The sequence below is a fragment of the Physeter macrocephalus genome, chromosome 11 (assembly GCF_002837175.3).
Source record: "Physeter macrocephalus isolate SW-GA chromosome 11, ASM283717v5, whole genome shotgun sequence".
Taxonomy (NCBI): Eukaryota; Metazoa; Chordata; class Mammalia; order Artiodactyla; family Physeteridae; genus Physeter; species Physeter macrocephalus.
Genome location: NC_041224.1, coordinates 25,833,540 through 25,855,780, shown reverse-complemented (window position 1 = coordinate 25,855,780; position 22,241 = coordinate 25,833,540). Strand labels below are relative to the sequence as shown.

The 22,241-nt window shown below is 51.0% G+C and overlaps 1 protein-coding gene across 1 annotated transcript; it reads left to right on the top strand.

Annotated features, from left to right (window-relative positions):
• Positions 1–475: 475 nt before the first annotated feature.
• ECHDC3 (enoyl-CoA hydratase domain containing 3) lies at positions 476–21,092 on the top strand. The gene is made up of 5 exons (XM_055088453.1): positions 476–482; positions 8,307–8,883; positions 10,946–11,006; positions 11,627–11,884; positions 17,317–21,092. Exons 1-5 carry the CDS (start codon positions 476–478, stop codon positions 17,626–17,628), a joined length of 1,215 nt encoding a protein of 404 aa, XP_054944428.1. The 3' UTR covers positions 17,629–21,092.
• The last annotated feature ends 1,149 nt before the right edge of the window (positions 21,093–22,241 follow it).

Here is a 22,241-nt window from a genome sequence, read left to right as displayed (position 1 = left end):
TATATATGTATAACTGAATCACTTTGCTCTACAGCAGAAATTAACACAACCTTGTAAATCAACAATACTTCAATTGAAAAATAAATATTTAAAAAAAAATAAAATAGTTTAGAAACGAATCCACCTAGAGCAGTCTGTGTCGTTTCGCTTGGTTAGGGCACCTCCATGTGTTTCTAGAGGGAACGACCATTTAAGTGCTTTGAAAAATCGTAATCCCTTTGAATCAATAACCCGTAATAATTTTTTTACCTCACTTACGCTGAAGTATCGCGCGGTGGCATATACAGAGGTGATGAGAACATGGATCGTGCCTTCTAGAAACTCGTGGTTTCGTAGAGAAAATCAGACACGCAGAAAGAAACGTGAAAAAAAAGAGGTAAAACGTGACAAATGCCTTTAGTGGTTACAGAGAAAGTGCTATGAAAGCCAGAGAGCAGGCGAAATTAATTCCAGCTGGAGCTATCGTTTACGCTTCATGGCAGGTACGGCCCATTTGATACGGGCCTTGAAGACTGGGTATGATTTAGGACCAGTCCTTCATTCCTTTGTTTACGAAATATTTTAAGTAGTGGCATAATAAAACCATCAAGGCAGAAAAGCGCAGGACGTGTAGGAAGAAGAGCAAGGAGTTTTGCATTCCTGGAGCACGGATGTGTGAAGAGTAAGGATGGAATTAAGGTCCAACAAACTTGGACTTCCCTGGGTGATATAGTGGAGCCAGAGAAGGGATGCTCGTTTATTCCTTGATCTACTCAACCGTCTTGTTCAACAGCTATCAGCGTGCCTGTCTGGGCCTGGCACACGGTGTTGGGGAAAACACACACAGGCCCAGCTCTTACAGAGCTTATAGAGGGGAGAGGTGATAAAGAAGAATTCATACATATAAATACCTGATTAAAGGTGATGATAAGGCAGATGAAGGGTCCTATAAAGAATAATGAGGGGCTGGGGACTTCACTGAGTTTGGGGGTCAGAGACGTGCCCTTTGAGACAATGACCTTAGAACTGAAGGAGAGGTGGGTGACGGCCAGGTGAAGCTTCGGGAAATGAACCTTCCATGCTTGTGTGACGGCTCTAAAGAAAAAATGATTTTGCTGAGCTCAAGAGGCTGGAAAAAAGGCTGATGTGGTTGAAGGACAGGGGCAAGGGAGGCGGGTGGCCAGAGATGGCATAGAGGGAATGGACACTCGTCCATGCTGGCCTTACAAGTCACAGCAGTGAGCCTGCACTTTAAGTGCCAAGGAGAGCTGGAGGGAGTGTGACCACACATACAGCTGATAAACGTCACTTGGGTCCAGTGTGAAGAATGCACTAGGAGGGGGTATGGGCAGGTCAGAGACACCAGGTGCGAGGCTCCTGCAATTGCCAGGTGAGACAGTGGGGACTGCACTGAGGCAGGTGCCAATGGGGATGGAGAGAAGGGCTCTAGGAAGGCTAATCTGGCTCCAGGATGGATTTCAAGGGGAAAGGCTAGAGGCAGGGAGGCCAGATTCCGAGGCCATTGCAATTGTCTTAATGGGGGTATAGGAGTGAACCACGAGAGGGAAAGGTGGTCAGGATGTAGTTTGGGGTGGGGAACCCTCTGTCTAGGGAAGAGGCAAGGAGACACTCCAGGCCCTCAAGGAGACATGAAAGCTTTGAGTCTGCGTAGGAACAAAAGGAAGAAGTGTGATCGAGTGAGGGCAGAGCATGAGTTTGGACCGGGGTCTCTCAGCTTTGGGAAGCAAGGATGATACCCAGTTGGAGACGTCCAGGAAGGAGTGAGAAACGAGGCCAGAAGCTGTGGGTTCATGATAGATTGTGATTCTCTAACCTCTGACCAAGCTGTCTCACTTGGGGAATGGGAGAGGTGGAGATGATGCCCTTATCGGGGGGTGGGGGGCAAGTCAAATCCTGCTACTCACTCCCCTGCTTAAACCTCCTGCGGGTCCCTACCTTGCTCAGTGTGAAAAAGCCAAGGGCTTGCTGCCACCTAAATAAAAGGCCAGTATCAACTGGCCCCGCCACCTCTCCTACTCACACTCTGCTCCTGCAGCCACCAGCTGGAAGCCCTCCTGCCCCAGCACCCCGCTGGGCTTTCCCTGCACTTCCGGTTCTCTGCTCCAACACCATCATATCAAACATGCCCTGACCCACCCCACCCTTACAACGGAATAACACCCCTCCCTCTGCTTTATCCTTCTCCAGGGTGTCCATCACCATCCAACACACTTCCCACGAATCTATTTGCCACTTCCCTCCCTAGAACCCAAGCCCTCTGTGAGTAAAGACATAGCTGTGAGCACTGCTGTCTCCCCAGTGCCTAGAGCAATACCTGGCACGTGATGTGCTCAAGGAATGGATTAGGCAAATTATTTAAATTATTCCCCCCATTTTACAGATGAGAGAACAAGGCTCAGAGGTCACTGGCTGAGGTCGTCAACTAGTAATCTAGTAACTACAAGAGCTAAACCTTCCCCCTCCCTCCTTCCCAGCAACCAAGTAGAAAATCACCTCTCACCTCTGGTCAAGCAAACCCCCCTCGTTCCTTCCTCCCCTCCAACACTCCCTTAACTCCCTGCTACTGAGGCTCTCTGGAATATTCCGGCAGTAGACCACACTGCATGGTGGAATGTTCCATTTGGCTGAAGGTTAACCTGTTCAATGCCAGGATGCCCATTGCTTCTCCTTTCTTTTTAAAGTACTGACCTCGTGACACCCCTGGTGGCGCAGTGGTTAAGAATCCGCCTGCCGACGTAGGGGACACGGGTTCGAGCCCTGGTCCGGGAAGATCCCACAGGCCGCGGAGCAACTAAGCCCGTGCGCCACAACGACTGAGCCTGCGCTCTAGAGCCTGTGAGCCACAACTACTGAAGCCCGTGGGCCACAACTACTGAAGCCCGCGTGCCTAGAGCCCGTGCTCCGCAACAAGAGCAGCCACCGCAATGAGAAGCCCGCGCACCGCAACAAAGAGTAGCCCCCGCTCGCCGCAGCTAGAGAAAAGCCCGCGTGCAGCAACAAAGACCCAAGGCAGCCAAAAATAAATAAATAAATGAATTTAAAATAAATAAGCAAATAAATCAAGTACTGACCTCCTCTTAACCTCCTCTGCTGTTGCAGGATTATAATCATGGTGAGGTGTGATGCAGCTGCAGGAGGTGGGAAAGACAGGAACCAGCGGGTTCCCGCCCCTGCGGTGCTCTGTTCAGAGACCATGAACAGTGTTGAGCTGCATGGCTGTCCTTGTCTTGCACCGTTTAATGGATCAAACATTCAACACGCCTCTCCTGAATGACCTCTCGCCCTCCAAAAGTCTATCAACTCCACTAACGGGACCCTTTAACTCTGCAAGCTCATTCAAAACGTTGTCCATACACACCCCTTGTCATCTGTTCGTACCGCTTTTCCATATCCTTTACCTGATGTTACTGAATTCACTGGGTTTAAGGCATATGAGCAAACTCACGAATTTGTGCTAAGTGGGGATAAAGGAAGTTCATTTCATCCATGCACCTTGCTCCCCACCCCATTTCGTTTCTAAATTAATTTTCACCCACCTTAAGGCATGGGTCTTTCTGAAGAAGTTTTAGGTTTGCAAAAGGCATTTGGATAATGACTGGTGGATTATAAATAAAATACAAAATAAAACTGGGGCATTGAACAGCACGTGCAGCTGTGTAAAACAATGAACGTCTGAAACGTTCTGGTGTGTAGGCGCTTGATCCTCCTATGACTTTCCTGGGGGTGGCGGTGGTGGGGAGAAGGGACAGGCGTGGGGATAATGAGGGGGGAAAGCTAGAACAGGAGAATCAGCCGGATGCCAGAGGAACCTCTGCTGAAACTGAGCCCCCAGGTCTTTCACGTTGTACTCTGCACCGTGTCACTACGTGCCTGTCTTCGAAGGGCCCAAAATCAGTAAAAAGAAGTTCAAAAACTGCTCCATAAGCAGCTGAAAATCTGCCTTTCACTTTTCTTTCTCTGCACCCTGAGGAGTTCTAAATCTTCCTTCATTCCAACATCAAGCCTGAGATGCCAGGCTCCCTAGAACTGTCTTTTATTCTGCATTATTTCTGCAACGTCCTGCCAAGCATCGGTGGGTCTTTAAAGAAACTGAGAAAAGGTAGCGAAGACACATCCATATGGCAAAGACATGCGGCACAGGGAAGGCGCACATAAATCAAAGCCGGAGAGAAGCCTGCTAGCAACCTGGAAATCAAATTGTGTCGGGGCTTACGCGGAAAAATAGATTAGAAGGGCACTGAACAAGAGAGAAGAAAGACAAGCAGCCCCGACCAAAATTAATGAGAGGCAGAGGAGGCCTGGAGAAACAACCCGAGTGAAAAGACTCTCGCACGGCTTAAGGATGGATGAGCGTTTCAGCAAGCAGTATCGACTCCCGCCTGGATAAAGCGATGACTGTCCATCTCCACTTCCGTCTTTGTGTGTTTCTCCACTCTCAAACCAGGGCTAGAGGCACAGAAAGATGAGGGGAGGAAGAAGACATGAAAGGGATGGGAGAGCAAGTGTAGGAATTTAGATGAGCATGGAAACCACCACCGCAGCCCATCCTTCAGGTGACCCCCAGCGGCCAGTCCCAAGTTTGTAACTGCTGGGCTGAGCCCGAGTGGGGCTGGCGAAGCCTCTCTGAACTAGGTTAATGGCACCTGTCTCACAAGTTATCCTGAGCTGGCATAAGGAATGCGCTAAATGCAGGCACTGCCACAGAGTGGGGGTCTTCATAAAGAGCGACTGTTATTAAATTTAAAAATTTTTTTTACAATTTTCAAAGTGCTTTTTTTTAAAAATTGAAGTATAGTTGATTTACAATGTTGTGTTAGTTTCCGGTGTACGGCAAGGTGATTCCGTTATACACATATGTACCTATTCTTTTTCAGATTCTTTTCCCTTGTAGGTTATTACAAAATATTGAGTATAGTTCCCTATTAAATAAAGTTTAGAAGCAGGTGGTAGTTGTCTCTGAAACCTTCCACTTTCATCTGTGACGTTCACGCTCTGAGTGCCCTCCTCGTTCCTTCTCTCAAAACCCTCTACTCCAGGTCTCTCTCTCCTCTACTCCAGCTCCTATGCTGGGAGGGAGCAGTCTCTTTATCTCTTCCCAGTCAAACCTCCCGTCCTGCCAATGACACTTCATCTTGGTAAGAAGGTGGAAAAGGTCCTCCAGTGGTGGACTCTGGCCCGTGATGGTGACCACTTTGGTCAGAGTTTTTGATCCTGCATGACTCACAGCCTCAGGGAACATGTTCTGTCTCTTCTGCAGCACTTGGCATGACTGGGAGAATGGACACAAATCCCAGTGTGCAAACTCGAGTGTTCTAAGGATTTAACTTGCTTTTATTTCTCAGCTTATTTCTATTTCAAACCTCCATTCTGCCTGGTGGCAGAAACTAAGCCAATTTGGAATTCTATTCCCTATCCCTGAGTAATAAGCATCTGTTCATTTATAACACCAAGGCTCTGTGCTTGGGCAGTTGTGGTCATCATTAAGCAATCATTGCTCAAAAAGACTTGCTTCTTCCGAACACATGGGAGGGTTGTACTTTCCTGCACATCTGAAGGTAAGTGTGGTGGTGTGACTTGCTTTGGCAAATGAATCATGAGACCGAGTGCCAGTTCATGCCTCTCCCATCCATTCCTTATTTTTTTTTTAAATTTTATAAATTTATTTATTTATTTTTGGCTGCATTGGGTCTTTGTTGCTGCGCGCAGGCTTTCTCTACTTGCGGCGAGCGGGGGCTACTCTTCGTTGTGGTGCGCGGGCTTCTCATTGCCGTGGCTTCTCTTGCTGTGGAGCACAGGCTCTAGGCACACGGGCTTCAGTAGTTGTGGCACGTGGGCTTAGTTGCTCCATAGCATGTGGGATCTTCCCAGACCAGGGCTCAAACCCGTGTCCCCTGCATTGGCAGGCAGATTCTTAACCACTGTGCCACCAGGGAAGTCCTCTCCCATCCTTTCTTTTTCCTCTGCCCCAGAGACTGGCAACTTTCCAGATAGAGGCTGCTCCACTGGGTCCCAAGGCAAAGACAGGGCTGACTCAGCACAGAGTTTTCAGCTGATCTGCAGTAGAACAGTAGTGTGAGGGAGAAATGAGGCTTGGTTGTTTGGGGCACATAGACTTGTTTTTGTTGTAGCTGTTTTTGTCACCTCAGCATATTCCAGTCTACCAGAAGGGTACAGGTGACAGCATCCACCCGAGATGTCCTCGTCCTCACCTTGTCTTCAACTTGTCAGTCCACACCTGCTGAGTCATCTCTGTTCCCCACCTCAGGGCCTCCTGAGGTCCAGACCTCTCTCAGCTGTTTCCAATCCCCTCTCAGAGGACAGGGACAAGTTTGTTGTCACAGCACCGCACTGGACCATGGGAAATTCTATGAGGTGTTTAGGTCCATCTGCCCAGACGTTCCGTGCTACCCAGAGTCTCATGAGTGACCTGGAGTTCTACCAAGGAAAGGAGCAATCCGTCCCACTATTCCCAATTCTCCTCCAGGAGGCTTTGGCACACCCTTTTCCCCAAATCCCACTCTCTTCTGGATTTTCCTGAAGTCCCACTTGCCCTATCTTTGCCCTCAAACCTGGGGGACCTTAATCTGGCCACAGGTTAAAGGCCTTGTTCCTATTCATCAACTGCTCCCCAAATCTATTATGTCTGCATGGTGTTCTTTCCAATCCCAAGGCTGGGCTTTTACAAATTGAAAGCCAGGAATTGCCCCTGTGTTTCTCAGAGTTCTGCCCCAACTGCCTGAATGGAACAAGGACCAAGGAAATGGAGTGAGTGGTGGTGCTGGTAGAGATGCCAATTGATATTTCAAAATATTATTCTGTACATAAGTGATCTGTCCAGTTATGAAGCTGAGAATTAAAGGGTGCCTCACTCAAAGGAATCCAGTGTGTGACTATTTTAAGCCACTGTGCAACCTCAACGGCCCCGCCTGTGGATGCCTTTGTATAATTGTTATCCTTGCAAAATTTCTCAGTGTCAAAGCCCAAGGAGGGTCCTGGGCATGGTGTCAACCCTACAGACTGGAAGATCCTTGAGGGCCCAGACCCTTCCTTCCAAGTATCCTGTAAATCTCCAGACTTTAGGAAGTTAATGAATACAGGAAGCAGTTAACTAGCAAATGACAATGAGGATATTCTCATCACACTTCAGCTCTCAGCCGCAGGATGTGCCCTGTCTCGTGCCAGCCACTTAGATCCTGAAAAGGGCCTCCCTTTCCCTCCTTGGTGCATTGGGAAAACGCAAGATATAAACGTAGATCCCACGGGTTCTCGATAAGAGAAGACACAAAGCATTCAAATGCCAATACCTGAGTGGGATACAGCTCAAGTAGTGACCTAGGATCACATGCGAGGCCTGGGAGAGAATGGGTAGGAGAAAGCAATTTGTAAAAAGGTGGCGTCCCTGAGCTTCCCTGGTGGCACAGTGGTTGAGAGACCGCCTGCCGATGCAGGGGACACGGGTTCGTGCCCCGGTCCGGGAAGACCCCACATTCCGCGGAGCGGCTGGGCCCGTGAGCCATGGCCGCTGAGCCTGCGCGTCCGGAGCCTGTGCTCCGCAGCGGGAGAGGCCACAGCAGTGAGAGGCCCGCGTACCAAGGTGGCGTCCCTAGCTCAAATCATTCGCGACCTGCCGACACTTCATTTTCCTCCTAATCTAGGCAAACCACTATTTTCTTGGTGTTGTAACAAAAAGGAGCAAGCTACACCACTCCTCGCCTCCTTTAAACCCTTTCATCTGGCCTTGGAAGGGAAAAAACCCTCAGAGCGCGCCTGCAGGTTTAGAGTCGTTCACCGCAGAACCAAGCCCTCAACTTCTCCCGGGAAGGGCGCCAAGGACCCGTGGGCGGGGCGGGGCGGCGCGGGGGGGAGGGATCAGAGGCGGTGTAGGGATATCGGGGGCGGAGCTAGGGGGTGGAGCAAGGGCGGACGGGGAGCCAGGGGAGGGGTTACGGGGGGCGGAGCGTCGGGGCGGGGCCGGAAGACTAGGGGCCCCGGGACCCCCCCGCAGCATTTCCCTTTGTGAGCAATGGGCAAGGCCTGGGGCTGCTTAAGGACTCTTCTTTATAAACTACAAAGCTTTCAGAACATCTTTGTGAGCCAAAAGAAGGAAATCAGCATAACGTAATCTTTCATAAATTCATCAGGCAACTATTTGAAAAGGCAGTGGCGGGGGGGGGGGGGGGGCGGTGGGGGGCGGCGGGGGGCGGCGGGGCGGCGGGGGGCGGCGGGGGCTGGGTACGGCCTGGGAGAAGAGTCCGGTCGAATCCTGGGCCTGCGATCCCCGACTCGGTTTTGCCCGCTGACCGGAGCGGTCGAAGCGCAGCGGCCCGGCTCGCCGTCGCGCCCCTCGGAGCGCCCAGAGCCCACGGTCCAGCGGCGTCCGACCCCGGCCCGTCTCTGGCCGCCATGGCTGCCGCCGCGGGCCTTGGGGGCGAAGGGGTCGGGCTGGCTCCGGCGCGGCCCGTGGCCTCCGCTCACCGCCGGCTTCTGCAGCGGGGGACCGGCCGGGGTCGGGCGGCCAGAGCCGGGGTCGCGACCCACCAGCACGCGGCAGCTGGACGGCATCAGGTCAGCGGCCCTCAGGCGTGCGGGGCTGTTCCCAGGGAAGGTGGCCGGCGGGACCCGGGAAGAGAGAGGGGAGGAGGAGGCCGGGCCGCCGGCCGCGCCACCCCACGCGGAGTACAGCGAGGCTAGGTCAGTGGTCAGCTCCGCCCGCCGCGGAGCCCAGTTTATCCATCACAGCGGATCGGTCTGGCGGAGGGGTCCGACGTGGAGGGAATCCGCGGATGCTGCGTTTACAGACGTCCCTTGCCTGGGCCCAGTGGCCTTCGCGACCCTGCAGGACGCACACGGAGGATTTAAGTGGGGCTACCTGGGAGAACTCCAGCACTGCCTCTAAACCCAGGCCAAGTCGACAGTGCCGTTGGGCTCAGCGTGGGCAGCCTTGTGGGAGGCTCCACGGCTGCTGTACCTTTGAGAAAGCCCTTCAGTAGAAGGTTCTGTGCCTCACAAACTTGACCTGGCTCCGAGGCGAGGTCAGGCATAGCCGAGCTGCTCCTTGGCCCTCATCGAGAAGTGCCCACGTGAGGGCAGGTAAATAAATAGGCTGAAGGACACAGAGTACTGAGCTCTGCCCTTTGACTCAACACGCCTAAAACCCTTTTACAAAAACATACCAGGGCACAAACTTGAAAGTGGACGGTGGCGTGAAAAGGCTGAAGGCCCCAGCCCCACCCAGGCCTCACTCTGACGTTTGCCTGGCCAGGACAAGAGTGCAGAGGGAGGCCTAGGTAGCATGTCTGAGTATTTAGATCTTACAAATCAAGCTGTGAAATATGTTTTCTTCTCCCCTCACAAGTAGGCCGTCATAAGACCTGGAAGGTTGTGTTTGAATTTACAATCCCCAGGCTCCTAGGAACTCCCCCAAAGAAGGGGAGAGCCTGCAGCTTTGTTCTTTTCTTCCCACCCTGTGCTGCCTGCCTGCCCTAACTTTATTTAAAATATTTTTTTAATTATAAAAGTAATAGATACTTCTTATAGAAAATTTGGAAAATCTAGAAGAACAAAAGGAAGGAAAATAAATTACTGATACTACACCCATGATCATACCACCCAGAGAAAACTGTAATTAATATTTTGCTGTATTTCTTTTTCATCCTTTCCCATGTGTACCCATTTGTTTGAATGATCATACATGGGTGTGATTATACAGTATAATTGTATAATATCATCATAGCACTGAATGCTTACTATGTGCCAGGTGATATTTTGAGAACTTTAGACATGTTAATTTACATAATCTTCCTGTTCTGTAAGGTTGTTACTATCATTATACCCATTTTACAGATGTGAAGACTGAGGGATAGGCAGAAAGTAAGTGATAGATGGGGTGTCAGCCCCCAGCAGCCCCACTGCAGACCGCCATGCTGATATTTCTCTCAGAAAATTTCATTGTAATGAGAATGTAGCATTCCATTGCATTGGAATATATTTTAGTTTATATAGCCATTTACTTATTTTTGTATATTTATATTATTTATAGTTTTTACTATTATCAAATAATGATTTGGTGAATATCTTGGTCCAGACAGCTTTTTGCCCTATTTCAGATTATTTCTTAGAATTCCTAGATCAAGGGTAGGATATTTTTAATGTTGGTGATCTACTGGATTGCCTAAGTTTCCCACCAGCTTGTGTGGAATCTCAGTCCTTCCTAGACGACAGGCAGGACACAGACTGTGCCACCCAAGTCACAGCCAAGTGACTCTTCATACCTTCAGTTGATGAGGTGACAGATGACACTCAGAGCTGAAACAGTCTTTTCTGTCTCTGCAGTCAGACCTTAGACGCTCTTGTGCAGCCTGCTTGCTACTGTATCCACTGAGAAGCAGCGCTGCCCGCCCCTCACCTTCCCCATCCTCACGTATGTGCACGAACCCCCTATACGCACCAGCAGTTTGGGGTGCTGGTACATATATGTGCATTCCTCTGGAGGAGGGTCATTAGCATTTACCAGATTCTCAAAAAGCAAACCCCCAAAGTCAGGAATATGGTATCATATCCCTAAATATATAATTGGTCATTTTATAATAAAGCTGACAAGTACCAAATGTTCATGAACACAAAAGGTAAGTTCCTTAGGCAAAACCTTGGAATCCGTGAAGGTCATTTTCCTTGGAGCGGCTGCGTGGGAAGCAAGCCCATGTCCCCGCCTCCCCTCCCTCCTGCCGGGGTCGAAGGGCAAACATTTATACACTGAAGTCATCATAGTAACACAATCTGTTTAGAGTGTCATGGAAAAAAATGGAGAAATTAGCCAAGTTATTTCATAAGCTGCAAAACTAAGTTAAAGTTCTGGAGATTTGGGCGGGGGGGTCTCACCTGAGCCAGTTTCCAGCTCCCCTCTTTGTGCCAATGCATTTTGGAATTTTGTTTATTTTGATGACAGTGGGGTGTTCCCCACCATCTTAATAGAATTCAGAGAGAGAATCATGGTGGTAACTGGAGAAGTAATTACTAAGGAAATTACCTCCCAGGCCCTTTCCCACCTGTTTCAGGCTTTTAACACAAGAGCTCCACGCAGGCACCTTTGGGACAGAACTGCTTGTTCCCCAGAGGTCAAAGTCAGCCCTCTTCTGCAGCAGGGCTGCTAGGGGAGCGGTTGAGGGGACAGCATCCTCACAGAAGTCATGCTGGGGGACAGACCAGGGGCCTGGAGTCAGAGGTGGCTCAGACCCCATAGCCCCCCTCGCGGATCTGGTGGCCTTAGGGGGTTACTTCTCCAGTGAGCCTTGGTGTCCTGGTTCCTTCCTCCTGGATCTCAGGAAGACCAAATCACACAGTCTGGCTCACCGTCGAGGGGCCTGGAGTCAGACAGAGGTGGCTCAGACCCCATAGCCCCCCTCGCGGATCTGGTGGCCTTAGGGGGTTACTTCTCCAGTGAGCCTTGGTGTCCTGGTTCCTTCCTCCTGGATCTCAGGAAGACCAAATCACACAGTCTGGCTCACCGTCGATATTTCATGAAAGTTATTCTCTTTGTGACTTCCCCTCCCCTTTTGTCATAGAATCTGATACACTGATAGCATATGAAAAGGGCTCTGAAAACAGTAAAGTCACATAAAATCCTAAGTGTTACTGTCGCACCTCACTCTTGGATGGAAGCGAAGCAGGTGTGTTTGCTCTTCAGGTCATGATGTTGATCCAGACCCACCCGGTCCCCATCATTGCCATGGTGAACGGCCTGGCCACTGCCGCCGGGTGTCAGCTGGTTGCCAGCTGTGACACTGCTGTGGCGAGTGACAAGTCCTCCTTTGCCACGCCGGGCGTGAACATCGGGCTCTTAGGCTCCACCCCCGGGGTGGCCTTGGGGAGAGGGGTGCCGAGAAAGGTAACTGAACTCCCTGCACCCCCTTGCTAGCTGTGATCCTCCAGTGCCTGAGGGTGAGTTCCAGAACTTTCTGTTGAAAGTACCGTTTGATTCAGGACATTCTGCCCAAAGCAGAGCTGGCTGAATGTACTAATGTCTCATGTTGGTAGGTTATCCCAGTGGCTGTCAGTTTGTAAATCACTGCTTTTCATTCTTGCCTACCCCTCAATACAGCTGGTTAGGATTTTAGATATTCTTTGCTTTCATAAAGGTGAACATTTTTTGCACTCTTATTTGAAATGCAATTCAGACACAGTTTTGTTGCACGGAAAGGTTGCCCATGAGTTATAATAGCATGGTGACATACGCCAGTATAAGAGGCTAGGACACTTTGTCGCTGGCTTCCTGTTTGCAAGCAATCTGTCTCATTCCAGAACAGACTAAAAGTAGCTGATACACCGAGTGTGTCAGGTTTGCAGTGGTTGCAGGAATGTCCTGTACATGGTGTGTCGAATCTGACCCCAGAAGGAGCTGCCTTGTCAGAGTTGTTCTGTCGTTGCTAACCCGAGTGAAGTCCACTTTCTTCACAAAGCTTTCCTCCTTCCTATAACGTCATAAAGAATGTTTACTGAACAGCTCTTAAGTGGAAACCGGTGGTTTCCTTGTTCTAGAAAAATACATCCTTATTCTCAACTGGAAATCTGTTTTTAAAGGGGGTGCCAGAGTCATAGGAAGTAGGGAATCTAAATTGCTTTCTAGAATATATTAACCATTTTAGCATCAACTAGGAAAATTAGCAGTTGCTTCTATGCCAGAGGCACAAAAGAAATGAGCGCCAAGGGAAATCAAGCCACAGGACCAAGAGGTTCAGGGGAGCACACCTGCCTTTCATGCACCTCCTCATTAGCTTTTACAGAAATATGTGTTTGTGAGAAAATTCTGGTGACAGATAACCTACAAACACACACACTTATGAAAACCAGCTGGACGTGGGCTCCACGTTGGAAAAGGTGACCCTCAGAACACAACGGCTTGCTCCAGTGTCCTCAGACTCAGGGGGGTGTCTGGATCCCACCAGGATACACATTTACCTTAAATGTTATATATTAATTCAATAAATACTTCTTAAGTCCCTGCTTGGTACCAGCACATTAAATTAAAATGCATCACAAAGTTATCGTCACAGTTTATGAACGAAGTATCTTATAATTGTGCAAATCAAATCTCCAGACCTTTTGCACATTAAAGGTGGTTGCTTGGCCAACCTGCTGCTGTTCAGCTTTGACACCTAACATTCTGGAAGGTTCCATGTTAAAGCATTTGAAACCTTTAAATCAGCCGTACTTTCCGGATAAGAATCTATTCTTTCTCAAAACAAACTTTAGGACTTCCCTGGTGGCACAGTGGTTAAGAATCTGCCTGCCAATGCAGGGGAATGCGTTCAAGCCCTGGTCGGGGAAGATCCCACATGCCGCGGAGCAACTAAGCCCGTGCGCCGTAACTACTGGGCCTGCGCTCTAGAGCCCGTGCTCCGCAACAAGAGAAGCCACCATAATGAGAAGCCCAAGCACCACAGCGAAGAGTAGTCCCCGCTCACCGCAACTAGAGAAAGCCCGCACGCAGCAAACGAAGACCCAACACAGACAAAAATTTAAAATAAATTCTCATTTAAAAAAATCTTAAAAACAAACAAACTTTAAAAATCAAGGCTGGGGCTTCCCTGGTGGCGCAGTGGTTGAGAGCCCGCCTGCCGATGCAGGGGAACCGGGTTCGCGCCCCGGTCTGGGAGGATCCCACATGCCGCGGAGCGGCTGGGCCCGTGAGCCATGGCCGCTGAGCCTGCGCATCCGGAGCCTGTGCACCGCAGCGCGAGAGGCCGCAGCAGTGAGAGGCCCGCGAACCGGAAAAAAAAAAAAAAAAATCAAGGCTTATACTTGAGTCCCAGAAACTTAAAAATTGATCATATGTGTCAAATTTTAAATTCGTTTTTGAGAAGAAAGAAGGAAAAAAATTTTTGACAAAAACAGACCTTAAATTCCCGGGAAGCCCAGTTCTCAGAACCATGTTGCATAAATCTCACCTGCGTGGCCCCCCCAGGAGGAAAACTAGGGATTCACAAAAATCTAAAACCGACCAAAACACACCTGCCTGTCGTCAGTGTTTGGCTGCACCCACAGGGACGCATCCATACACGGGCCGCCACCTGCGTGGGTGACAGGCCAGCGTCCCCGTGCACATCCGCCGGGAAGCGAAACTAGCAGGTGCCTTTTGCAAAGTGGCCGGGTCGGGAAGCTCCGCCCCTTTCAACACGGCTGAGGCGGCAGGTGTGGGTCGCCAGTGCCCTCTGCTGGCCACCCTAGGGAACTGCCCAGCGTGCGGAGGACGCTGCCTTTTGTCCTGCAGAAACCGTGGCGAGGAGCCCTCGGGTTCCAGCCAGACTGAGCCTGGGCGTGAATCATTTACCACGTGTGCAGTGTCCCCCTCCCCCGGCTTGAGTTAAATATGCATCTTCGTTGCACGTATAGACGACCTGCCTGGTGCAGCTGCGCCCTCCCCCAGTCAGAGCTGGTCTCGCCCAGCCCCTCAAGCAGTGTGTTCCACGGGCGGGGGGGGGGGAGCACGTGAAAGACCAGAGCCCCGGCTTCCCAAACCAGTCAGGTCTCCGCGGGAACGCTTGCTTCCCCCAGTTTACCCACAGTAACTCTGTGCATCTGCGGGATCTGAATTCCTAATTGTCTGATTAGATCAGAGTAGAACTTGCAAGATGGAGAGGATGTTAAGTGAAAGCCTTGCTACCCAGCCCGCGTGCAGATCACCAGAGAGCCTGGGAACCGGGGGTCTCAGGCCCCCCCCCAGACCCACCGCGTCAGAATCTGCATGTTAACGGTGACGCTGTGGCCACCACAGGCGTATGTTCAACAGCCCACCTCACATAAGGGCTGGGGTCTCAGTGACTCACCGGAGGTCTCCCGGCTGATGAAGTTAAGCCATGATCCCCTGTCAGGTCCTTCCCTTCCAGTCCTGCCAAATCGCAGCCCGAATGCTGACGCACCACCAGCTAGTTCTTCTCCTACAAGTGACTTGAGGAACCCCAGAGACCCCTCTGCTTTAAATAATCAGGGGCCTTGATACCTAAAGCCAACATTGGAGATTCATACAAATTTACAGGAGGAAGAAGCCTGTTAATAACAGGCACTGCATTTACTAGGGGCCTCCTGGGTGCCCAGCACTGTAGTATAAGTTTTACACAGCTTTCTCCAATCTTCACAATTCTGCAGGAGAATGGGAATCTTTACTCCCATTTTTTCAGATGAGGAAACAGACTCAGAGGGTTAAACTGCCCCCTTAAGTTCGTGTGGTTGGTAAGTGGGTTTGGAACTTGGGGACATCAGACACCAGGGGTCAGCCTTGAGGATCAGCCTTGGCTTCAGGCGCTTTTGGTTGCGTTTAATACAGATACTCTGGGAATCACCACCTCGTTAGGGGGACCCTAACAAGGGTTGATTACAGAAAAGGGTGAGAGGAGGTATTTTCTTCTCTCATCTGAAGTTTCAGGGGAAACAGTAAGTAAAGATTGTGATAGTTTGTCATAAAATAGGCTTTCTTTTTCTCAGTGAATGCCACTCTATTATCTAATCCGTGGGGGTACAACCCCTATAAATCAGTGTGGTGCTAAATAGCGTTACCCCACCAGGCAGGTAAGGACACTGATGCCAGAGAGGGCCATGAACTAGGTAGGACCAGGTAAGAAGCCGAAGGCAGGCCAGGAACATGAGTGCCTGGGACAGGGGGTGACTCTCATGTTCTCCTGCTCCTTCCCCAGATCGGACCCTTTGGCCTCTGCCCTTCGCTGGGACTCGCTGGGAGTCTTCAGAGGCGTCTTACTTAGCAGCCCTGGATCAGCAGCACCGGTTTTTAGCTCCACATTCAAACAGGCACTTCAAACATGCTTTGCAGTGACAATGCTCTTCCTGTTCAACTATGAAATAGTCTCTGTAGCTCCTGCTGTCTCCAACACGTCATCATGAAATTTCCAAAACTGGACAGCATTGGGATTTAGTCCTCTCCCCAACTGCAGAGGAGAAAATGGGGCCAACATCGCCTTGTCCCTGGTGGCCAGTCCAGTCCACTGTGTGCTCCATCTGTACCTACGATGGCATCTGTACCCGCCTTCTGGCCTCTCCTCCTCCACCAAAGCCCAATCCCTCCGTGATACGATCTAGTCTCATGATTGAAAAAACCACCTTAATCAGTGGTTCTAAACTGGGAGCAATATTGGCGCACCAGGGGCCGTTTGGCAGTGCCTTGATTGTCACAAGTTGAGACAGGGGTATTACTGCCCGGTGGATCGAGGCCAGGGATGCCACAAACATCCTACAATGCCCAGGACAGCCCCACACAACAAAAAATTTATCTGGTCCAAAACATACAATAGCCCTGAGGTTGAAAAAAACCATGACCTAAGTGCTGATGATACCGCAAGCTAGTCCAATGATCTATAACAAACCACCCTCAACTCAGTGGCTCCAAACAATAGTAATTTGTTTAGCTCGTGAATCTGCAACTTGGACAGGGCTCAGAGAGGAAGGCTTATCTCTGCACCACAGTGTCCGTGGCCTCAGCTGGGAAGATTTGAAAGGGGAGCGTGACAGCTGGGGGCAGTGGTCTGAGGGCCCGCCTGCTCCCACATCTGGCTGTTGAGGCTGCCTCTCAGCTGGGACCTCGGCTGGGCTGGTCAGGGGCACACACAGCACAGCCTCAGTGTGGCTTGGGCTTCCTCACGGCGTGGCAGCTGGGCTCCAAGGCTGAACAGCCAGAGAGAAAGAACCAGTGGAAGCCGTGTCACCTTCTGACCTGGCCTCTGCAGGACTGTGGCATCACCTCTCCTGTACTGTGTTTGCCTCCATCCATCCACTCCTTAAATCACTCACCAATAAATATCCTGGCGGCTGCCTACTACGTGCAAGGTACTCTTCTGGTGCTGGCGATACAGAAATAAACAGAACAGTAAAAAAAAAAAAAAAAAAAAAAAAAAAAAAAAGCCTCTGACCTAGTGAAGTTTATGTGCCAACAAAGGAGATAATACAATAAACAAAATGAATGTGTAAAATATATAGTAAATGGTGAAAGAGCAAAGGAAGACAATGCAGCCAGAAGGGGGGATGGTGCGGGGGTGTGAGCTATGATTTCAATAGAGTGGTGACACGTGACCTGAAGGAGATGAGGAGGGTCCCCCCCTCTCCTGGGTGCTCATGGATCCCATCCCTGGCAGGAGTCTGGGGATGGAAGACCTCAGGGGTGATGGGGGACATGGTGTTTGAGGAGCAGGTAACTGGGCCGAGCGTCAGGGTACAAACAGTCTCTGCAGAGTGAACCGGGGCGGGTGGGGCCTGGGCGGCGCTGGGTCGCAGGATGGCCGCTGCCTAAGTAACGGCCCCTGTCCCCTCCCACAGGTGGCCTTGGAGATGCTCTTCACCAGGGAGCCCGTGTCTGCGCGGGAGGCCCTGCGCCACGGGCTGCTGAGCAGGGTGGTGCCGGAGGAGCGGCTGGAGGAGGAGACCGTGCGGATCGCGAGGAAGGTGGCCTCGCCGAGCCGGCCCGTGCTGTCGCTGGGCAAAGCCGCCTTCTACAGGCAGCTGGCTCAGGACCTCAGGACCGCCTGCCACCTCACCTCCCAGACCTTGGTGGACAACCTGGGCCTGCCGGATGGCCAGGAGGGGGTCAAGGCCTTCCTCCAGAAGAGGAAGCCCGTCTGGTCACACTGAGCGGCCTCACCAGAGGAACCGGGCGCCGTGAGCCCAGTGGGCAGCGCTCAGGGTTCCCCCGTACCGGCCCCACCCGTGACCTTCCGACCCCCAGACACCACCGCTGCCTAGTGACTGTGGCAGAGCCAGCCTGCTTTTCCGGCCTCAGTCACGTCTCAGTGCACGGGGTCTGGGTTACGGGCCAGCGCTCCCTGGGGAAGGGGTGACCTGGAGAGTCGGGTGCTAACGTGAGCGGAAGGCTGTGAGCACATAGGAAAGCCCATGTGTGACGCTCCTTCCCAGGACCTTAGGTGAGGGGATGCCCCCCCACCAGGGGAGAAGGTGAAGATAAAACTGAGGCGAGGAGGGATGATTTCAGCCCGACTCTGTGACCGGAAAGGGCCCCCAAGGTGGAGGTGGTGCCAGGTGCCCACGACAGAAACATCGCAGATCTCCACGAGATGCTCTCCCCTCTGAAAATCCTCTTGATTCTCTTGAGAAATAATCATGCCTCTGGCTTTGGGATAATCTTATGGGGTCTTTTAAAGATTACCTATTTAGAGGGACTGGCAATTTTAACTTCCCAACCAGACTGTAAGCTGGTTGAGAGAAGAAAATCAGTGAACTCTTTCTTTGATGCCTGTGCTGATGGACGTCTAGGAGGTGCCTGGTGCTTCTGTAATGAAGGTCCCTGCCACCAGGATACTGGGAACCCGGACCCTGGGCTAAACCTGAGGATAAAAGCATCAGGGAGAGAAAGGAGGGACGCAGAACACACATTCTCCCCACGAAGGATCACCTCGTCCGGAAGCATTTCCAAACTCTGCTCAGCTTCTGGTAAAGAATCCAGACTAGCCTCAAGCATTTGAGTTCCCCAAAGGTGGTTTAGGACCTAAACGTCTTACTTTCTGGCTTCTGGTCCAGTTAGGCCCCAGAAATGTCCCAGACCTCTCCTCCACCAGCTCACACCCGGGGCTGATCATGTTTTTTAAGGCCAATTTTTTTTTTTACCTATGAATAGAGTGGCCGTAAATGTAATTAGTAGCAAAGACAGAGACCCGTGAGGCTCTACCAGGTGGTTCTCATTCTAATCACAGGGCAAGCAGCCCCTGGAAGGGAGGTCCCCTAGTGGGTTTCTATTGAGATTGGCCTTTTTTTTTTTTTTCTTTGCCAGAGTTTAGGAAGGTGAAAAAGAGTGTTTTCTTGGAGGGCTTCCCTGGTGGCGCAGTGGTTAAGAATCCACCTGCCAGTGCAGGGCACACGGGTTCGAGCTCTGGTCAGGGAAAATCCTACATGCCACGGAGCAACTAAGTCCGTGCGCCACAACTACTGAAGCCCGCGCGCCTAGAGCCCGTGCCCTGAAACAGGAGAAGCCACCGCGATGAGAAGCCCGCGCACCGCAACGAAGAGCAGCCCCTGCTCGCCGCAACTAGAGAAAAGCCCGCGCGCAGCAATGAAGCCCCAACACAGCCAAAAATAAATAAATGTAAAAAAGAATGTTTTCTTGGAAAGGAGGAGCTTGTTACTGAGAATGTTCCTCAGAAGAAGAAAGATCATCAGAGCCACCAGTCCCTGGAGCCCAGTACACACCAGCACCCCCGTACCTCCTCATTCAGTCACCACCAGAATCCAGCAGAGCGGGGCCACCATCACCGCCAGCTTACAGGTGGAGGCCGGGGAGAGGGAGGGTCCCAGACTCTGCCGAAAAGGCCGTGGATGCCCTCCACCCCCCCGCCGGCTGCCCACCTTGTCGGGGAGCCTGGGCTGGAGGGAGGCCGGCCTGAAGACCTGACCCCTGCCCCTCAGCTTTCCAGAACACAGGGCTGGACTAAGCGCGACCCCTGGAGGACTTTGCCAGTGCACCGGGGACGTGGGATTTGACTATTGGCAAATCACCAGTGGAGTTTTACTACGAATCTGATAAACAACTGTCTGAAACTTCAACCCAGCCTGTGAAGGACTGGCCGTCATGATCTGCTCAAAAATAATCCGCCAGTGGGGCCCCTGCGGGTTGCCCCCCGTGGGAGTTGCTGTGTGGCTCTTGATAGATCCCACAGTGAGGAGAGGGTGTTATAAACTCCGGGCTTTGGAGAAAGTTAGCAGAGCCTTCTCACACGTTCCAAGGAAAACCAAGTTGCCTTTCCAGTTTCTGTATGAGCGGCACCATAGCCTTCAACCAGGAAATCCTCTGGCCTCTAGGCTGGCTTCCCAACCTGTGAGCTGAAGTGCCTCAGGGACTCGCTATAAATCTTAATAATCGCCGGAGCAGAAGATAATCCAGAAGGAAAATCTGCTACCCAAACACCAGTGTCATATAATTCGCCCCCAAGGCAAATACAAATTGGGGGTTAATTTGCATCTCTGCTTCCTTCCACTGGGATACTGAATGAAAACTTTCTGATCACCACCACAGATGACTGCTTTTGGAAAGCCTCATGTGTTCATCTTTCCCTCTGTACCATTTACTGCTCAGGGAGCTTTGCTGAGCTCAGCCCAGAAGATCCCACACCAGCAGATTCAGGGGCTAGAAAGTCAGCGAAAGGGGCCTTTGATTCTGCATGGCCTGGGGGAGACAGCATTCCCAAGGCCGGCCTCAGCCCCCCAAAAAACAAAAAGATGGCGTGAATAAATGACTAATTTTACACCAACAAATGGGGGGTCCTGCCAGGAGATTTATTGAGCTGAAACTCTTGCCAGGCAGCCCTCGGAAGGAGCTCTCTCTGCTCCCCTGGTATGTGCAAGGCTCAGAGTAGTTGCATTGGCCACAGTTGAGCCGGCATCTATATGACTCTGAATCCCGTGCCTCTGACACCACACCACAGTCCTCCTAATCTACCGAAAAGATCACAGTTCCAGCCTGGAGAGACAGACGACCAACACGCTCAAAGGAAACCAGTCAGAAATGGCAGAGCCAAGGCAACACAGCTTTGCTTACCGAGGGGATGCAGGAGAAGCACAGATTCAACCTCGAAGAACACCGAGTTCAAGTCCGAGGATTGCCACCATCTAGCTGTGTGACGGTGCAGGTGACGGAGCCTCTTTCAGCACCCAGGTCCCCTTCTGGGACCCTCTTGGCCTCCCGGTTCTGACACTGCAGATTCTACAGCAATGGAAACTTGCTGTGAAACTTGAAACAGGTAGCTTTGCTCAGAGAAAATGCTCTTTTACAAAAGGAGATGGGCCTCTTTCCCTAGAAGTGGTGAACAGTGAAAACACCTGATTACATTGGAGAACGAGAAATCCATTACGGAGCCTCAGAGCCTGGGGGCCACACCTGAACCTTTTAAAAATGTCCGGCTGGGAAGCACCTACCGAGTGAAATCGGTAATCATCCTAATTTTGTCTTGGGGCCCCCTTTCCTCTCTCCGTCCTCTGAAAACCCACTGCACTAAGCTTTTAAATTGTTTTAAAATATTTGACCAATGAATAATTATTCTTTCCTGGCAGTCATCAAGAGGCCAGAGTTCAAATCAGCCTTATTGAAGCTCACCTGTTACTGTTAATAAACTTAAGAAATTTCAGTCTTGCAAGGGTTTTTCTTTCATGTTCTGGAGCCCAGAATGTATTTTTCAGGTCCCAAGAAGCTGGCAGGCCGTCCTGGGCCTGCAGGATGGGAGGGCCCAGCCCACTCTGGCTCCCCGGGGGAGGGGAGGCCGCTGTCCCACAGGAAAGGGGGAGGGAAGGCTGGGGGCCGGGTGAGTCCCGTGTTGTGGCGTTTATGCTCCTCTGACGTCCTCGCTGATTTTCGTAACGATGTTTCCTTCCAAGCCGCCTTTCCTGCCCGGGAATGTCTCAGCTCTGACCCAATTTGCAAGTATTTGTTCACAGATTTAAGAAATCTTTCCCTTTTCTGTTGTATGTTTTCAATATTCACCTTACCTAACTCTGTATTGAGATGGTACTGGCCACGTTTAGAAATTTCTAGGAATCTAGAAACAGGAAAAAAAATGTGTTGATCAAAGTGAAGTGTGATTTAAAGCTTATCAGTGCTTCGACTGATGTAGTGATTGCTCTGTGCCAGGCACTGTTTAAGCATTTTCTGGATGTTAATACATGAATCCTCATAAAGTCTCTATGCACTAGGCTTTACGACCCCATTCTACAGAAAAGAAACTAAAACACAGAGATACTAAGTGACTTGCCTGTCATCACACAGCCGGTAGGGGGCAGGGCTAGGGTCTGAAATCCAGGGGGTCTGGTTGTGAGCACGGACTCTACCCCAGGCCACCCTGCTGCCCCTCTTACTGGCTTTGGGGTGACGGCGACATTCCATCACTTTGTAGACACTTCTGTTGTGCAGGAAGCACACTTTATTATTCTTTTTAATCACAGTCTAGCGTATCATGCTCCCTGCCCCCAAACAAGAGTGTGCGTTCCTACAGGGCCACATCAGTCCTCTGTTGTTTATTTCTCTGCGCCTGGACACTGCCCGGCACAGCGCAGATCTCCCATGAGACTTTCCGGGTCCAGCTGAATGCAGCCAGGGTGCAGTTTCCCCACACACCCCCACCCCGTCCAGGCTTGTGACACAGATATGAGAAATTCTTAAAATTCTCAGACCACATTTTCTTTTCTTTTCTTTTCTTTTTTTTTTTTTGCGGTACGCGGGCCTCTCACTGCTGTGGCCTCTCCCG